The 19531-nt window shown below is 56.7% G+C and overlaps 1 protein-coding gene across 1 annotated transcript in view; it reads right to left on the bottom strand.

Moving 5' to 3' along the window:
* The window catches only part of VEGFA (vascular endothelial growth factor A), a 28511-nt gene extending 9528 nt beyond the window's left edge, over positions 1–18983 (bottom strand). The window contains exons 1-3 of the mRNA XM_024557726.3: positions 18961–18983; positions 4871–6083; positions 1806–1854 (exon numbers count right to left, since the gene is read on the bottom strand). Coding sequence (XP_024413494.2) covers positions 1806–1854; positions 4871–6083; positions 18961–18983 — 1285 coding nt within the window. The remainder of the gene's footprint in view (positions 1–1805; positions 1855–4870; positions 6084–18960) is intronic.
* Positions 18984–19531: the final 548 nt, after the last annotated feature.

Here is a 19531-nt window from a genome sequence, read left to right as displayed (position 1 = left end):
CAGAGACAGAAATGGGGGGTTTTGTCTTCCATTTCCGGCTTCCCAAACAAGCTCGCTTTTCTCAGCCCAGGTAACACCAGGTTTGCAGCCTCACCAAGGCTGCCTCTCTCTAGGGATGGTAGCTGAGCCTCCCCTCCCTCCCCACTCCAGAGGCGCAAAAGAAGAGGAGCCTGGTGGCTGTGTACACCATAGGTGGGTTGGAGAGAATTTGGAGAGTCATGGGGAAGTGGGTGGGGGAGGCCACAGGTGTGAACACAGAAAGAACAGTGAGGGCCCCCAAGCCAGCCCTAGGCCTTGCCTGACGTCTCTATTTCCCCAATCCAGGCAATGGGCACAGGATTCTTCTCCACCCCCGAAAGGGCTAAGGTAATTAATTAAGCATCATCAAAAAGAGTGTAAGCAAGACCAGGGATTGGAAGAAGTCCTTTTTTAGGCCAAGTCTACACTGAAGAAGATGACTAATGAAAAAGTCATGACATGATACTTTGTCGTGGCTGGGGACAGAGGTAGCCCAGGCTTCAGGGCCACAGGTCCCACCCAGGACAGGAGAGCAGAAAAGTCAAGCCTGGGCCATGGTGGCTGACAGTGGAGGGTAAAAAGACCCTGGATGAGAATTCCCTGGAAAAGCTCCCTAGAATCCCCAAGGCCTGTGGGGAGGTGAAGGGGGCAACTTCACCAGCACCCTGAGCACCCTAGCCACTGCCTGTACAGAAAGCCGCCCTGTGCTGCCCAGGGCGCAGACACAACACACTCCAACCTCGGGCTGCCGTGGTTTTCCTTATTTCTCGAAGACAACTTTTCCCCAACAAACAAAGGCCATTTGTCTTGCCTCTCCCAGGCCACAGGGACCACTGGGAGGCGAAGGGGGTGGGAATACTGGGAGCGGGTGGCCTGTCAGTGGCACAGGCCTTGGTGTGGCCAGAAAGCCAGGCCCTGAGCCAAGAAAAGGGTTCCTGGGCCAGGAAGGAGGATGAACTGGCTGGGCATCACCACAAGCCCTTGGCCACTACCCCGGGCCTAAGGGATTTAAGTCAGGGAAACTCACCTGGAAGGAAGACCCCAGGGCCTTCCCTCCTCAGAGGTGGGGAGCTGGGGGAGTAGCATTGGGCACCTCTCCCCCAGGCTGGAGCAGAGGCCACATTCAGTAGCGGAGAGAGCCTGGACATCCCCAGAGTAATGGGAGGCTCCCTACACCAAACGAGGCAAACAAAAGGCAGGCCAGGCAGGCTGACTGGGCTTAGTCAGGGGGGGTGGGGCACCATGGAGCTACAGTCAGCCCTCTGCTGGCCCAGGAAGGAAGTTCACAGCACCCAAACAACGTCCACCAGGAGGGCAGAGGGAGGCCTTAGGGTTTTCTCTCTCTACCCCCAAAGGAATGCAAACTGGGGGATGGGGTCCCATGAGACTGGGCCCTCGGCACCTCCACCTCATGCAGAGCCAGCTCTCTGGACAGCAAGGGTCACAGCCCCTCCACGAAGGCCCCACTGGTGAGACCTGCTGGGTTGGAAGTGACCTGCAGTATCCATCCTCCCTGCGGAGGCAGACGGACATCTGGGATCCTTGAACATTGTTGTCTCCCTGGTCTGTGCTCACAGCTCCCTCTCCAAAGAAAGCTTTACTGGAAAGAACAGTAGGAAAAGTCCTACCCCTAGTAGAGGCCTGGACAGGAGAGAGAGTCCTCCAGCATGAAGGGTTCATTTCATCCCTCCTGATCCCTGTCACGGACCATAAAAGAAGGAGCTTGGCCTCCCCACCCAACCCCAGGAGGAGTCAAGGGACCCCGTCCGAGAGGCGGGGGGACTCACCTTGGTGGGCTTTCTGCTCTCCTTCTGCCGTGGGCGCAGCCTGGGACCACTGAGGACAAAACAAAAGACTGAGATGTGGGCATGTGCACACGTGCCCAGGCCTAGCCCCCCGCCCCTGCTCCCTCCTCCCAGCCCTCGGCCCTTCCAGCTCACAGCCTCTGGCTTCTCCAAGGCTCCCCAAAGCACAGAGCCTGCCCTCCACCCCTGGACTGCTCCAATTCTGAAGTCAAAGGAGACAAAGACTGACCAGACATTGTGTATGGGGGGGGGGGGGTACTCGAAATGCAGTAAGAAAACACCAGAATGTCCACGTCCTCGCCCCTTCCCCACAGTTCCCTCTGCCTATTCTCACTGGCCCACAGCTGAGCTAAAAGAAGTGAATCCCCTCAGCCCCCCTGACTCCCCGGTCCAAAGCCACAGGTAAGTATTAAGGTCAAAAAGGACAAATTTGGACTGGGGCAAGAAGGAAGGACTGGGGGCCAGGAAAACAACACGGTGACCTTCTCCTGCTGACGGGACAAACACCGGGGTGAGCTGTTGCTGGGAAGGGAGGGGGTGCAGAGGACTGAAGGACACCAGCCACCCTCCCCCATCCAAACTCTTCAGGCTTCAGGAATATTCAACAAACTCACAGGTTGCCTGGAGGGTAACACCTGGGAGGAGGCCCTGGGGGAAGGTAGAGCCCACGTCCCCCCATGCACAAAGCTCACCAGGGCCTGAATACATCTCCAACACCTCTAGCTTCACGCTCCTATCTTGTTCCCTGGTTCCTCCTCCCTCCCATACTGAGGGGGTCCCCAAGTCCCTCCCACCTGGGCACCTTCCTCAAATGCAACTAGGGAAGCCTTCTATGCCTTAACATTGCCCAGCCCCTAGGGGGCCCCCTGCACTACCAAAGCCTGAAGCCTCCCCCATCCCCCCCACCCCCACCAGATGATTCCTCCTCTCCCCTGGAGCTGTGAAGGTCAACAAGCCCAACCACGTGGGCCTGACAGCACTGGGTAAAGGCTTCCCCCAGCCCTTCCAGAGGGTCTTCATTTCTCACCAAATGCCCACTCCACCTGCCCCTGTTTCCAGCAGATCCTGAAAAGCAGAGCTGCCCGCTAACCCACAGAACTGCAGACCCACTGAGAGGAAGTCTCACAGTCTGTCTGGCTCCCTCTCCTTCCCACACACCCCCAATGCACCCCAGTTCCCCCAGCCTTGCCCCCAGGGCCAAGGTCAGATAACAGTTTCCAGACTCCCAGTTGGATAGCCTCCAACTGTAGCTCCCTCAGGGGGCCACCCAGAGTCTCCACCTCAGCCCCTCACCCATCCCAGGACACCCCCTGGCTTCCCTCTACCAACCAGGTATACCCTCCACTCCTCCGGGGCCCCAACCAGGAAAGTGAACAGAAACTTCATAACCCCTCCAAGGCCAGGGGGCACAGGGAGGTGTGGGTCTGTGCAGGGAGGGGCCAGGTGCCCTTCTCTGGGGGCCTCTGAAGGTCACACTGTGGCCAGTCGGCCACTCCTCCCCCCACCCCCACCCCCACTTGGAGGCCTGGAGCCCAAGCCTTTGTGCCAGGGTCTGAGGGACTCAGGTGGCAGCAGGGACCCCAGCCCATGTCCTTCCTTCTGCCTCTCCCCAAGCAGGCTCAGGCTGAGGGAAGGTCTAAGGGAGAGTGGAAAAATGACCTCTTGGGTGGCTTTGAGAATCAAGTTGGGTGGGCGAGTATGAAGTTGCAAAAACCACCTGCTCCTGCTCCAACGTCCAATTTCACTAGGACAAAGTGTGTTTGCAAGACTGGCAGGAGCTCCTTCCAAAGGTTCGGGGAGGGTTAGTTCCACACTATGTAACAGCAAATTTGAAATCATTTTTCCAAACTGTGTTAAGTGGGGTAATGACACTCTTTAAACCCTCCCCTGGCCCACTCGCATAAAAGCTTGAGCGCAACTCACTCGGAAGTGTGGGGGAAGGGAGGGAAGCTGACTGTCACTAAGCTGGGACTCTAGGTAGAGTCTCGACAATGCACCCGGTGGGCTCTGGCACCCTGACCTGGCATCTCGGACAGAGATCATCCTTTCCCTGGACTCTGGGGCTGGAGAGAGGTTTGGGGGGTCTTCTCCACAAAGAGGAGTAAAAAATACATATAAAGGGGTGGGCCGGGCTTCTCTTCACGCTAGGGAGAAAATGGGGAAGGGGCGTCAGGAGATTCCTCCTAGCACAGGGAGTTAGGGCTGGGGACGGCTGGAAGGGACACGGTGGTTCCTGGGTCCTCCCGCTGGGGCTACCTCGAGAGGTCACCTTCCCGCGGAGCGCCGGCAGGGGGAGGGGCGCCTCTTTCAGCCCGGGACTCCCCGCTCGGGCCGCGGCGGCTCCGAGAACACGCGGCCGGCCAGGCCCGGGCTGATGTAATCGGCTCCGCGCCGCGCGCGCCCGGCCGGGCGGGGGAGGGCGGGCACCGAGCGGGACGCGAGCGGGGACCGCCGGGGGTGGTGCCGCACAGGTGGCCCGGCGGAGGTGGGGGGTGGTCTCCGCAGCAATCCACCCCGAAACTTTTCCTAAACTCATGCAGAGAGCCAAAGAGATGGGGCGGCAGTGACAGCGAGCCCCCTCTTGCGCCTGCGCCCTGCCCCCTTCACGCTCTCAGCCCTCCTTCGGTCCAAGGTCCGACCACACTCCTGCCCGCTGGGCTCCGGCTCCCGCCCCCGCTGCCCGGACTTCCAGTTCGTCGGGGACAAGCGGCGGGGAGCAAACTTCAGCAGCCGGCGACAGCGCAAGCCCAGCCCCCTCGGCCTCCTCCAGCGGCTCCCGCCCTCCGCTGGTCGGCCCAGATCGTACGTGCGGTGACTCTGGTGGGTGGGCAGGGCCCGCGTGGGCGGTGAGGCTCTATCCTGGTGCCCTCCCACCTAGCGCGCGCCCCCTCCCCCTACACGTACGAGGATAGAGTGGGAAGCCGCGCGCCCGGTGCCCAAGGACCCGCGTGGGGCACGGAACCCCCACGCGCGCGCTCGCACGCACGTCCCCAGCCGAGAGAGGCGCTCGCAGCTGCCCGAGGCGCCAGGCGGGTACGGCCGCTTACCTTGGCATGATGGAGGTAGAGCAGCAAGGCAAGGCTCCAATGCACCCAAGAGAGCAGAAAGTTCATGGTTTCGGAGGCCCGGCCGGGGCCGGTGCGGCTGGAGCTCCCTCTCCGGCTCGGGCTGCGGGGCGGCCCGCTCTCTTCGTCGCCTGGGCGAGCTCCTCTTCCTCCCCGATCCGAGGCCCGGGCCAGGGCCTGGGGCGCGCGCGCGGCTGGAGCACTGTCTGCGCACACAGCCGCCTCACCCGTCCATGAGCCCGGCTTCCGAGAGCCTAGTCGCCACCGCGGCCCCCTCTCCTCTTCCTTCTCTTCTTCCTCCTCCCCCTCCTCGGACTGGGGCTCCTCCCGGCCCGCGTTAGTACTTCTCCCGGTTCCGCTCGGCTCGGCTGCCCCGGTGCGGACCACGGCTCCTCCGGAGCGAAAACAGCCCAGAAGTTGGACCAAAAGTTTCAGTGCAACGCCGCGAGCCCCGACCCCCTCCACCTCGCCTCCGAGCGCGGCCTCCGGCTCCTGCCCGCGGCTCGCCGCCGCGTCCACCGTCGGCTGCTGGCCGCGGAGGAGGTGGGTGCTGGGGCGGGGGGCGGTGTCTGTCTGTCTGTCGGTCAGCGCTGCTGGTCTGATGCGGGATCCTGAGAGAGAGGGCTCACGCCGCGCTCTGGCGGTCACCCCCAAAAGCAGGTCACTCACTTTACCCCTGTCCCTCTCGTCGCTCGCTCTCCCGCGCGCGCTCTCTGACACGGTCTCTCTCTCTCTCTTCCTCGACTTCTCTCCGGAGCTCTTGCTACCTCTTTCTTCTCTCTGCTGGGTCCAAAATCCGGAGTGATCGGGGGAGTACAGAAGCAATCTCCCCAAACGGTCGGCCCGATTTAAGCGGGGAATGGGAAGCAAAAATAAATTAAAACGGAAAAGAATACGGTTTTTTAAAATGTTGAAGAAAAAAAGAGGGTAAACCCTGGATAAATGAAGATCATATTCCAGTGCGGAGACCCCCTGACTGGTGACTCCGCGGGTTCCTCTGCCTCGCCGCCGCGTCTTCCGACCAAGCGCCGCTGCTGCCGGCTCTACTCGCCCCCGGCGCTGCGGCCTCCCCGCAGCCTGGCTGCCCCAAGCCTCTGCGCTCCTCACCGCTACCAGCCGCCCCCAAAAAAAAGGTCTGGCTCCTCCCCACCCGCCTGACCCCGCCTCCGACACGCCCCGAGGCGGAGCCGTAGCCCTTAGCCTCCAGACGCTCGGTGTTCAGCTCGACCCCCAGGCGCTTCCTTCCCCTGGGGACACCTAGTGAAGCCTACGCCCCCTCCCCCTGATCCACCCCAGTAAAGGGAAAGCTCGGTCCCCACCAAGCTTCACAGCCTGAAAATTACCCACCCGCCCCCCCGCCCCCGTTTACCCGGAGTCTCACTCGCGGCATTTGCGGAGCGGGAACACGAAAGTGGGGTTTCTGTGCGGAAAGGACTAGAAAGCAGTTGTCCTTTGCTGGGAATAGTGGAGGGGGCGTGGGGATCGGACAGGAAATACTGGAGATAGGGAAACACAGATCTCCTGGAATCCTGGGGTAATCCCTGGCCTTCACCCCACCTCCAACACTCTCAGCTTCCTCTCTCCACACGCACACACTCACACTCTCACTCTCACGCGTCCTCACTCACGCAGACGCTGCTCAACCAAGTTCACCCTGCTTCCCTGTGGTGACCGAGCGCCCCCTAGTGACTACCGTCTGCACACCCCAGCTCTGGCTCAAGAGGGAATGGGCCTCAGGATGAGGGCGAAAAATTACCCTGGACCGCCCCCATTTCTGACCTCTCAAACGGTGGATTTTTTAGACTCAAATGGTCCCCATGTGCAGAGAGCCCAGTGATAGGCACAGAGGGCCTGGTGTATCCATCTAGATAATGTGCCCATCTGGAGCCCTCAGCAGCGTTAGCTGCAGCCAACAGGCTGGGGTGACTGGAGTCCTTTGGGAAGTATCCAGGGAGGCTTCCCTGGGGAGAATTATTTGGCACCAAGTTTGCGGGGCTGAGAACGAAAAGCATGTGGTTCTGGGGTTAGTCGGTAGTCCACATGGAAGAGGACCTGTTGGAGACCACGTATGCACCGTGGAGTCTGGCAGGGCCCAAAGGGAAAGGCGGCTGGTCAGACAGAGGCCCTTGTTTCTGTTCCCCCCACCCAGATGTTGCCAGGGAACTGAGGCCAGGGGCTCTGGTGGGGCGGATGGAGGCCTGGGCCTAAGTGATGATTCAAACCTACTCTCCAGCACTAAGGAAGGTCTGTAGGCCAGCTGCCCAGAGCTCCCACCAGGCTGGGGGCCAAGGCTTCCATCAGCTTCAACCCAGGCTCACAACTTCTCTTCTGAACAGAGTTGGGCAGTTGTCCTCAGCACTCCCAGACCCCCCAGGATCCCTTGCCTTCTTCTCCCAGTTGGCTGCCTCTCTTCTCTCTCTTCCACTCTCCTCTCCTCCCTTCCTTCAAAGCCCTGCACTCTCCCAATTCTCCATGTCTTCTCTAAGTGTCCCCCAAGGCCCCCCCACCCCACCCTTGCATATAAGAACCAGCCTGGAAAAATTCCTGGTTGGGCTTTGACCCAGCAGCTCCCAGGGCTCCCCCAGGGAGCAAAGGGGGACTCTGATACCTGTGGGAAGAGAGGGACCAACCACTCTCATTATTTATCTAAATCTGGCCAGGGCCTGTCCTGAGGCTGATGTGGCCTCTGTGGAGACCTAGGCTGAGAATGGAAGCTGGGCTGGGAGAGGATGGGAATGCAGCAACTTCCCCCACTTAGCCAGCCTGCCACCTCAGCACATGGTACAAAGCTTTGGTGGGAGTACTAGGCGACCCCTTTAGTGCCCCATTTCCACAGGATTGGTGTCTTGTGGCCCTCATGGGCAGAGGAGCTGGGTCCCTGCCCCAACCCTATCCTACCCTTTTCATCATTCTTGCCTCTGGTCCTGTCTCCACCACCTGGCAGGCTTCCCAGCAGCAGGGACAAGATCTTTCTACAGTTTACTTTTTAGTAAACATTTATTTGCTGGCTCAAGGCTCCCCTCCCAGGGCAACCTCCTCACCTAGGCTTTGTGCTCCAAGCTGCTGCCAGGGATATGGAAGGCAGGCTGCTAGGCTTCCTCCTTGCCCAAATTGGTCCACTGCTCAAACCCCCAGAGCACAAGATGTGGGCACCTTGGCAGAGTCCCCCTCCCTCAACCCTGCCCCGAGAGCATCAGAGACCAGGACAGAGGCCCCTAGAGGCATGACTTCCATATCCCTTCTCATCTCAGCCTCCCTCAGCCCCCAGAGAGGCCTGAAGAGGAGGTCTTAATGAAGGACCCTGAGGCTGAGAGAAAGATGAAGGAGTTCCAAGGAGATGTGGCCATTAATTGTCACTTAACAGCCCCAGGGCTCTCCTCAACCTGAGCCAACCATCCCCCTTGGCGGCATTCAGTGATGCGTGTTACAAATGACCTATTTCAGGTTCCCTCTGTGAGCTGTACCCAGGGAACCAGAGGAAGGCGGGGAGCAGAACTGTAGCCTGACTTGAGGGATTTGGAGCACCCTTGACCTGGAAGGGGTGGGGGAGTCTCCCATCTCCACCATTTATTTAAGAGACACAGCCTGGTAGTGACTCAGAGTAGGGGGTTGACTCTGGATCCCGTCCCCCAATGTGGTATCACCAGCTTTCCCAATAACCCACAATCATGGACCCAGCCAATGCCCACATTATCATTGAACTGAAAACCCAATGCACCTGGGTCTTCAAAAATGGGAACAAGAAACACGAATCAATGATCATAAGACCACGTCTCTATAGCACCTTCTTTTCCACCAGCTTAATCCACAGACTTAATTTCACTTATCCTCCCTCTGTAGGTGGCTTCAGGGCAGCAAATGTCAGGGCAGACTGTCCCTCCAGAGAATCCCAAGGGCACAGAGGGATCCAAGATCACCCAACAACATGGTGTGGGATGGGGCATGGAGCAGAGAGCAGCTCAAACAGAGGTCACACTTGGTCCCCTTGACAGACAACCTCAGCCACATTCGGGGCTGGGGAGGCCTCAGCATAAGGCTCTGCACAATTCAAAAGGAGCCTAGGAGGAAGGGGAAGGTGTTCCAGGGGAGGGGAGAAGGGAGAGAGGGGCAGGGGTGGGATGGAGAAGAGCGTAAAAGGTGGCCAGTAGCCAGCTGTGGCCCCAAACAAAGGAAGCAGTGATCAGCCCAAGGCACAATAGTTGTACGTTGTCCTGAGATCCTGTCACCTCTGATGTTCAGGGAAGCGCTGGCCTGTGCCTATGTGGGCATGGGCAGTTAACCTCCAAGCCTATGAATAAAGGGACGGATCCCCTCTGAAGTAAGGAGGGGTCTCTGAGTCTTGCTGTTGTCTAAACATTTCTCCAAGTGGTTTCTCTGTGATGGCAGGAAGGCTCCTCCTCATATCCTCACTCAATTCCCCCACCCCCAGGCACAGGGCAGGACACAGATGAGATCCACAGCAAGGGCAGAAATATGAACCAGCTGAATTGAAGGAGAAAGAATTGGGTTGGTTCCTTTCAATTCCCTGTCTGACTGTGGGTCAGTCTCTCTCTCTCTCTCTGCCTCTCACTAGGTCTTTGCAACAAAGCAATGGAGAGACAAAGTGAAAGCCAGGAAGAAGGATCTCTTTTCCACTGCCAACATCATATCCACATCTGGATCTGGAGGTTCAACTCAGGTAATGACAGGTAACGGTGCCGATTGGTAACGAGCGGGGAGCAGAGGAAGTCAGAGAGGTTAACTCCCTTGAGAATCCAATCAGGAAAAGGGGGGAGAGCGCGATGGGAAGCAATCAGAAGAGGGGGCAGAGGGGCCGGGCAGGGTCACTATCTGGTAGAGCACACCTACCCACAATACCCCTGCCCCATCAGTCAAATCTCTGCCTCTCCCTCCTGGGCTTCAGTTTAATCCCGTATCACCAGGCTGTCTCCTTGGATTGCTTCTTCCTGACAGCCAGCCCCACCATGTCCACTTCCTGACACTGCTTCTCTGTCTTTCTAACCCTCAAAGTCAGACCACTGTCCTGCCCACTGCCGCCCATGTTCACACCCCTGCCCAGTCTTGGAGGGAGCCTCTGCTGGGAAGAAGGTGATGGCACCAGGTGGTGGCTGAGGTCCTAAAGATACATTCTCCCTCCCAACCTGGGCGCTGCCTGGGAGCTGAGCTTCATTCCAATGTGCGGATCTTTTCCAAGGCCTACCAGGCACCAGGCGCTGTGCTGATATTAGAGGAGATGCAGGGACACCTAAGCAGGGCAGTGGAAAGCGCAAGGGCTTTGCATCCAAAGGGACCCAAGTGGCACTCCTGGACTGCCACTTTTTTTTTATCCTCACCAGAGGACATGCTTATTGATTTTAGAGAGAGGGGAAGGGAGGGAGGGGGAAGGAGAGAAACATCAATTGGTTCCCTCTCGTATGCTCTCCAAGAGGGTACCGAACCCGCAATTTTGGCATCTGCCCTGACTGGGAATCAAACCCGTGACCTTTTGGTACACAGGATGATGTTCCAATCAACTGAACCACACCAGCTGGGGCCTGGCTCTGTTACTTGATAACTGTGTGACCATAGGCAAGTTACTCAAACTCTCTGATCTGCTGTTCCCCTCGTCTGTAAAACAGGAGTTAAAATACCTGCCAGGAGAGTTGCTGCACACAGACAGCTGCGCACAGTTACCCCAGAAGGTAAGATGGGAAAGAGGCCCTGAGAGAGGCGCAGATGCTATGAATATGAAGGTTCTGAGGCAGAGCCGTCAAACTGGTTGGAATGGGCGTAAGGAGGAGCTGTTTGCAGGAGGCAGCGTGGGACATCTCTTCCATGAACAAGCATTGAACTAGGCCCATGGGTTCTGTTTCGGGCTGGGCCCTAGGACTGCAGCAGTGTGGAAGAGGCTTCCTGTGTGGAGACGAATGAAAGAATAAACTGAAAATAGAAACTCTCCAAAGGGGGCGTGTAATTGCTGGGAGTAGGGGAAGACTTCCTGGAAGAAGTGTCACTTGAGTCTTGATGGAAGAGTAAGAGTTAGCCAGCCAAGTGGAGCAGGGATAGAGAACAGGCAGGGGAAGTGAGGTCTGGGGGGATTCTGAAATGATCTCCACCTGCTCCTCTGGGTGATAGAGACTTGGAGGCCAGACAGGGAAGGGGATTAGGGCTCCCTCAGAAACATTCCCAGCCAAAGCCCACAGGGACAATGACACTCCCTCAGGGGGTAAGCCCCACACTGGTTTCCCCGCCCTCTGGGACAGCATGTCTCTGCCAGAGAATTTAAACAAACAAGCAGACACTAGAGGTAGGTCCCTCGCTGCTGCTGTTTGCTTGAGGGTGAGAGGAGAAGGACACGGCCTGTGACAAGCACAGGGCCACTCAGCTGGGGCAAGGCACAAAGCAGAAACATCTTTTTACTGGCTTTGCCTCCTCCCTGCCCCTAGCAGGTGCTCAGAGCTTTCCTGTCTGCCTGCCACAGGTATGTAAACACCTGGAAACAGCACCGGGCAAAACAGTCAAGTCTGCTGCCTGTGGTGTGACCTTGGCCAAGGCAGTACCCACTTCTGGACCTCAGGCTCTTCCTAGGTGAAAGCATGAGGTTGCAGCCCCTAAGGGTTAAGTCTCCGTGCCAGCTCCATCAGACACTCCAGCTGAGATCACCAACACAGAGTGTCACCTCTTCCAGGGGTTGTGTATTCTTAAAGGCTCCTAGAGAGGACGATATCCAGCGCGTGTGCTGAAATCGGAGGCGCAGCACTAAGTGGTACGGAGGACGTGTGGTTCCAAGGAACCCCTCAAATTCCAGCAGGTAGGGAACTCCTTCCTCTTACCTGGAAGGCCAGAACCTCTGTCTTAAAAACAAAAACAAAAACAAAACAACAAACAAACACTGACTCGGTGAACCCTCACTGTGGAAAGCCCCCACCGCCCCACTGCACCGCCCTCCGCCTGCTCGGCGTGCAATAGGAAAAGCCAGACGGGCTGGGCTCAGGCTTGGTTCACTCTGTCCAAGCCAAGGCTTTGCTCAAGTCACTTCATCCGCCCGAGCCTCGGTCTTCTCATCTCTAAAATGGAAGTCCTGGTGCCTACCTCCCAAGGCTGTAGGGAGATACAGTCTGCCCTCCATCTCCACGGGGGGTTGGCATAGAGGACGTTGGTATCTTGTAGAGGGGTTTCCTGGAACTGATCCCCTTATGGATACCGAGTAACAGCGAATACAAGCAAAGCTCCTGGCCTGGCTAGAGTAGGTGTCTCTTCATGTTACCTCCCTTCCCTTTCTCCTGTCCCTATCCCCACGTGAGGGCAAATTTTCAGAGAATGCAAACCCACTACCATAAAGTAAAATGGAAAGAAATAGGGAAATGGGCTTATCCCATCCTCTTGTTAAAAGAGAGAGAGAGAGAGAGAGAGAGAGAGAGAGAGAGAGAGAAGGAGAAGGAGAGGAAGAAGAGGAAGAATAAGAAGAAAAGAAATTCGACAATGCATGCCAAAGATGACTAGCGCTGCAGGTATGTTGGCTGGGTTCCTGCTTTAGCCTTTCTTCAGAGCAGTTGTGCCACCAGGTTGTCACTGAGTCGGCCGCAACATAGATTCCTTCAGGGAAACCCTAGGAAAAAATAAAAGAGACAGGGACCCAAACATCCCCTCAGTTCTCAGCAAGAAGAGCCCTTTCCCTCCTCCTAGCGGCCCCCTGCACCTTGGCCACGGGAAGCCTGGCCCATAACCCAAGCCCCCCAGGACAGTTCACAAAGATAAAGCCAGTTAACGATTGGCCCCTTAGAAGGAGTCCCCCCCCCCAACATCCTGCCTGCCTTCCTAGACCTGGAAGAGCAGGGTGGGCCATGGGGAGTCGGGGGGAGACTTCCCCTCAGCTTCCAGGAGCAGCCTGGCCTAGTGTCCTCAAGGTAATCAGTGAAGCAGATAATTAGTTAAGGGATATCCACCAGAGCACATCAGACCCTGATCTTGGGGGCCTTAGGGGTCTTCAGAGGTGGGACAGGTGGGGCAGTGGTAGGAGTGGACAGGCAAAGCACACCCAGTTTCATCTGCCTCGCTGATTGGATGTTCACGGGACTTTCATTTAAAGAAAAGGCTCCACTGCTAAAGAGGTTTGAAAATCCCTTCACTGCCAGCTGAACAGAAGGAGACCCAGAGCCGTCCAAAGCCGAGCAGCTACAGAGACAGCACCTAAACTCAGATCTCTTGACCAGAGCTTGGTGCCATTTCTAATACTCAGGGTCCACAGCCGAGCCAAGCACCTTTGGATACATAGGGCTTCTGCCCCCAAGAGCTGACTAGCTAGCTGGGGAGCCAGGCAGTGCCAGGGAAGGGTACGGGCACCGGGGGCCATGTGCCTCTGGAGCAGGTCTGCTGTTGGGCCCAAGGCCCCAGTGTTTGCTCCTCCTTCCCCTGTGGAGGGGGCTCAGCGTGCTCTGCACAGGGTGCAGTTGGTATGAACCAGGCCCCCTGGCATCCCCTGGAGAGATGGTCCTCCTACCTACATCTCCCCTCACGCCAGCCTACTCAGACCCATCTTCCTCCAGAACACAGCTGGAAGCATCAGGAAAGGTAAGGTAGGGCACGCTCCAGGCTGCTGTGCCTGCTGCCCGCTTCCCCAAGCCCCAAGACCTGGCCCTGGGCAGCTCCAGCTCTGACACACCTGCCCCCCACCCCTGCCAGCTGAGGGTGACAGCTAAAATAGTATTTAACACCCGTCGTGGCCCTGGCATGGTTCACATAGAGCCAGGGGTGTGTGCTGCGCCAGGTATAAACCCTTCCATTTCTGGGTTGTGGGCAGGTCCTGGGGACCCAGGAAGGGAGAGGGGTGGTTTGAGAGGCATACAGGGGACTCAGCAGCTGGAATAGCAGCTATTTACCAATCAGGTGATCATGCCAGGCTGTACCAGCTGAACGTCTGCCCTGCCCCAGTCCACTCTCAACTGAGGCTGGAATGCGCAGTTCCCAGCTGGGAATGAGGCCTGTCTGGGGCCCTGATCTATATGCCTCCCCATCTCCTCTGCTCCTGAGAAGACGAGGTCAGGGCTCCCCGACTCTCCATACATAAGTGTGGCCCACACCCACTGTGGCAGGGACCTCACAGGTGCCAGCCACTGGTGAAAAAGTGGTGGAGATGGCCAAGCCCAGCCCTGGGCTGGAATTCCAAGCCCAGCTGCCCAGACCACAGACAGTTATCAGCAATCGGCACACTTTCACTCCTTCTCTCTCCTTCCCTGGATATGTCCATCCCTCCTGTCTCCCTCCTCTCTCCCTTCTCTCTCCCTGCTTTCTGCCAGACCCCACTATCCCAGGAGAACTCTGTGTGTTCCTCTGTGCCTGTCAGAAGTCTAAGCTTCTCAGAGCCCCCAGGAGGTGACTGCTCTCCACTTGGGCTCACTGTTGGGGACCAGGCTGGGAAGTGGGGGACAAGCTAGGGGAAAAGATAGTCTTCACATCTCCCCAATTCCCACTGGCCTTCCAGAGACTAAAGGAGAACTGCAGAAAAGGGGTTTCTGAGGAGATGGGACACACTTCTGTCCATCTGGGGTGGCTACTGTGGAGGGAGCATCGAGTGCAGTGAGGGGCATCAACCCTCGACCCCAAATCCCTGCCTGAGCTGAGGCCTTAAAGAGGACAGAGGCAGGTCCAGGGACTCTGCCTTCACCAGACTCGCCATCGCCCTGGGCGAGCTGCTCCTCTCCCCACCACACATACACCAATCTCCTCTCCATCACCCCTCAGGTCTCCAGCAGGCTGCAGGCCCCAGGAACTAACAAACCACATACACACACCCACATACACACACAAACACACTCACCACCACCACAGATGGGGCCCCACCGAGGAGAGGCGCGTGTTCCCAGAGCTCACGCTGATGCAGGCAAGCTGACCAGGGCCATTGAGAGCCTGGACATCTCAGGAGCACTGCCCCCCAATACCGCCAGAGGAGTCACCCTGAAAGCCCCTCACATGAAGAGTATCTCTAAAGCCCTGGCATGAAATGCTATTGCTTCCTGAGCAGCAGCTCAGATGTCTGCATGAGGGGCCATGGCTGGAAGTCAGGATGCTTAAGTCCAAAACCAGGAACTGTCGCTGTCTTGCTGTGTGACCTGGAGCAAAACACTGCCCATCTCTGGCCTTAAGGTCCTCTCCATAGAGTGAAGGGGTGTACCGATTTCTAAAGCCCTGTTGGGGCTCCCAGTCCATGCTGTAGGGGGCGGGAGGAAGCTGTAAGGATGCAAGTGGTGGACACTCTGGCCCGTGGCCTGGCTGACTGAAGGAGACGGAGGGAGGACCAGGGAGCCCCACTCGGGACCCCTCTCGGGTGCTATAAAGATTACTGGAGTGCAGGTGGGTGGGGAGGCAGAGAACAGCATACTCTTCCATCCATTGGCTGATAAACAACCTGAATTTGCCTATTGCCATCAACTAGAACAGCTGGGATTGTAGCAAGGATTTAAGCTAGATAAGCAGAGGCCTACCAAACTCATCATCTTTGCGGGATTTATGGGATGATAGCAGCAGGATGTTTATCTAGAGACTTCCAGGCCTGTTCCAGGCCTGGATAAAATGTCAGCGAGTAGGAGAGAAGGGGAGAGGAAGGAGAGAGAAAGGTTGTCAGCTCCCAGGGCCCCCCCTCTTTGGGAGCGGAGGTGGGTGGGGTGCCTGTGCCTCTGATCTGGGAGCTGAAGTGGGGGAAGATATTTGTCAGGGGTGTGGTGGGGCCGAGAACAGGGCAGCGGGGGAATGGAATGAGAAGGCTGTCAAGTGGCAAAGCAAGTGTTTGTGGGAAATGGAGGGAAAGTTCCCTGGTGGGAGGGGGTGAGAGGGCACCTCAGCCCTGGGCTCCCTGCCGCAGGCACCCCGAGCCTCCAGGCTCAACAGGGCCTCACTGGGGCAGAACCTATGCCTCCACTGTGACATTAGCTTGGGCAGGAGAGCCCAGAACCACTGTTTGAGAAGCAGAGATGACCCCCGCCGGGCACTGGGGAGGGTAAGGCTGGCATAGCCACAGTGCAGGCTGTGAGGACAAGGGGCCTTCCTTCCCCCAGGACTGCCAGGACACTCAGGCCGGTCCTGCCTTTCCCCTGGGTGTTCTCCCACCATCCCATACGGAAGCAGCTGGTAAGGCTCTAGGAGAGAGCCGGCCCTTGCTCTACTCCTGGCCTGGCACGTGGGCAGGTGCGGCAAATCCGTAATTCATTCCATAGTCGTCCTCCTCCGCTGTCCAAAACCCGAGAATCTCCAGTCTCCTAGGGGAACTGAGGCTGAAAATCCACTCATAAAGGAAGTCGCTTTCCCCCTTTATCCACCTTCATTTGTGCTGCAATCAGGACCAAGTAAGTACAAGAATGAGCAAGAGAGTGGGGCCAAGGACCCCCAAATGCCACAGCCAAATAATGGACAATCTGAGGCGAGGCCAGCATACCCTGATGGGAGCCAGGTGAGCAGATATACTGCCATGCAAATGACGCAGGTATTACAAGAAGGTTGGGTGGGCCACCAAGTCTCCTTTGGGAGTCCAGGTCCCCAGCACCCAACCTTCCAGCCTAGGAAGGTTTATTAAGTGATTCCACACATCTGTCCATCCTCCCGGGCTCTCTCCACAACATCGTCCTCCCCCTTCTCTGTCCACCCTACCCAACCAGGGGTTGAAGACTTCACCACCATGTTCCAGGCTCTGTCCTCACAAAGCCACCCGGGACACACTCCTCACCATGCTCCCCTTCTGACCTAAAGCCCCTCTGGAGATGCCTGGCTGTGAAAGGATAGATTGCAGGTGTCCCCACACGCCCCAGGGCTGGCAGGGGCAGCCCCCAGCCTCCCTGAAGCTGCCCAAGGGGAAGACAAGAAGCCAGAGGGACTGTCCAGTTGGGCTGGCAGGGCACAGGCTGGGGAGCTCCTTCTCTGGCCCACAGGAGGGAGAGCCCTCCATACCCACCCGGACAGAGGTAGGGGGCCTTGAACCTCCTTATGCCTGACCTGGCAGCAGCACTTGCCAGGCGCTTTCCATCAGCAGGCTCCAGATGAGGCTGTGGTCTGACTATAGACACCTTCCACACATTCTTGGAAGCCCAGGGCCCCCACCTCAATCAGGACCCCTCCTGGGTGCCTCACCCATTGCCACCCCAAGCCTCTAGAGGGCGAAGGAGAGCAGTGCCTAAACCTCCCAGCCCCTGGGGCATAACCAGGTGGCTCTCAGCGCAGGCCCCTGGGACCAACCAGCTGTCCCCACTCCTTGCCCCTGGAGGAGGGGCAGCATGCTGGAGGCTGGGCAGCCAGACTTAGCCACTTAGGCACAGAGAGTATGGGCCAGACGTGGAGGGGGTTGGCTTGGAGGATGCAGGGATAGGAAGGGAGGGTTTGAATAGTGGAAAGATTACCTGAGACTGAATTCTGCCTGCTCCCTGCCCCCCGCCTCACCTCATTAAATTGGCAACAGAAAGGGGAGCAGTGGCCCGGCCTTGGGAATTTCTGCCAGACTTTGGAATAAGAAGAGCTTCTTGGCCCACACAACTAGGGTCATGACTAGGAGGTGGCAAATGAGGTGGCCAGGGCACAGAATTTAAGCAGGTGCTCACTCTCCAGTGCACCTTCACTACCAGGGTCGGCCCTAATAGAGAGTGCCTCCTTAAATCCTGCGCCCTGTCACCTCACCCCCTCCCTCTTGGTCCCAGCCGCCTGCCCTCTGGCCTGCCTGCCCTGAGGACCAAAGCCACAGGAATATTTTCTGCAAAAGTGGGATAGATGAGCAGAGGGCTCACTTTTTCACACTGGACCCCTCAAAGGAGAGGAGTAGCCCCTAACTCAGCTAGAGGGAAGGGGACCGAAGGATGAGGAGGGACACAACTCTCACCTCTGCCTGGGCCCCTGTGTGTTGGGTCTGTGCCAGTGTCTGTGTGTACGCTTGTGCATCCAAACTGTGGGTCTGCCAATTTCCAGCTCTGTGTCCTGGGGCAGGTTACCCAACCTCTCTGAGTCTCAGTATCCTTGAAAACTTGTGATAATAAGACCTACACCGCAGTGTTGTCATGAGGATTAAATGAGATAATATAAGGAAAGAGTGTAATATAAGCACCTGGCCTGCACACAGTAAAAGCTAAATAATAGCGATTGCTATTCCCATTGTTAACAGTATCTTTGTGTGTGGCCCCAGCTTACCCTGAAGCCTTATTGCTCGTTGCCTCCCTACCCGTGCATCCCACTCCAGCCAGACGGGTCTTCTGCAGCCCCCCCCACACGTATTGCTTATTTCTTTATCCTGGTCCAGGCCCCAACAGCCATGAAGGTACAAACCCTTAAAACAAGAAGACTTCCTGGACCACTTGGGCTGAGTAGTCTCCTCAAAGCTGCTATAGCATTTGTCTCTACCTCTAATTCCAGCCTCAAATGCATTTCAATGCATTTAACTTTGTGTGTGTGTGTGTGTGTGTGTGTGTGTGTGTGTGTGTGAGGAAGAGAGACAGGAGGAAAGAGAGAGAGAGAGAGATCTCCAAGCACACTTACAAAGTAGACACTGGATTTTTCAGTGGCCTGCATTGCCCCCCACCGCAGCCCGAGGAGTAATATAGTCCTCTTCGTGAAACAGTGAGGATACTAATGGTAGATTCTGCCCTGGATGGCACCCCTACCGTGTCGCTAACATTATCACATTAATCCCCACAGTAACCCTGTGACGTAGATCATAATTGTAAAACTACAGCTTGGAGACTTTAAGTAACTTGCCCAAGGTTATGCAGCAAATGAAAAACAGAGCTGGGATTTAAACTGGCTGGCTGGCTGGCTCCAAATCCTGCTCTCTGGTTTGAGTAAAAGAATAAGCCAAAACCCAGAATTTCCCTTCTGTACTCAAAGAGGGAAATAACAATAAAGCAGGGTGATACCAACCCTTTAGTTAAATGCTCTCAGGGTTTCAAATCAGAGCCCATGAGGGGCTGAGTCCCATTACACCCGGTTCAGAGAGCAGCCAGAGCGCCTGCCATTGCAGAAAGAGACACCTGGGTGGTGTCCCCTTACTAGGGCTTTAGAATGATTTCTAGCAAAGGAGGTTGAAAAAGTACTCATCCCCGGGGCGAATCAGAAAGATTACTCACCTTGACTGCTCAGTCACCAGCATGTTCTGGCTGATCCTAGCTCTATTTTAACCATCTACAGGAGAAACTTATTTTCTCTCCCTTTGCTGATCAGCAATTTAGCAACTTTCTGATAATGAAATGGACAACTTTGGTCAGTCAGCAGATAGTACATGGAGTAACCACCAGAAAGCCACTCGCTGACTGATGTTCACATATACCACCAACAATCCTCAGCTGTTACAACGAAATCTGGCCATTGGGGATGTATTCCCTTCTGGCCTTCCTTTTGTCATTCTGTGGCTAAACTGACTTTGAATATCTACACTACGTTCCTCTCCCTGTGACTCAGTTTTCTTACCTGGAAAATGGGGCTAATAGCACTACTGACTCCACAGAGCTATTGCAAGGACCTAATGAGGTGACGTGTGCAGAGTACAGTGCTGGCGTGGAGTGAGTGCATAATAAATGTCTGTGGCTGTTAGTGTTGTCACTTCCAGCCACCATCCAGCCAGGGAGAGGTGCCCAGACGCCTGACCGCCTCCGGCTACAGGGAAGCTGCTCTTCCCAGCAGCCCCTCCCGCCTGCCTAC

This window comes from Desmodus rotundus, chromosome 11 (genome assembly GCF_022682495.2).
Source record: "Desmodus rotundus isolate HL8 chromosome 11, HLdesRot8A.1, whole genome shotgun sequence".
In the NCBI taxonomy this organism is placed as follows: Eukaryota; Metazoa; Chordata; class Mammalia; order Chiroptera; family Phyllostomidae; genus Desmodus; species Desmodus rotundus.
Note: the sequence above shows the minus strand (reverse complement) of the source record. Positions and strands in the feature narration are given on the sequence as shown.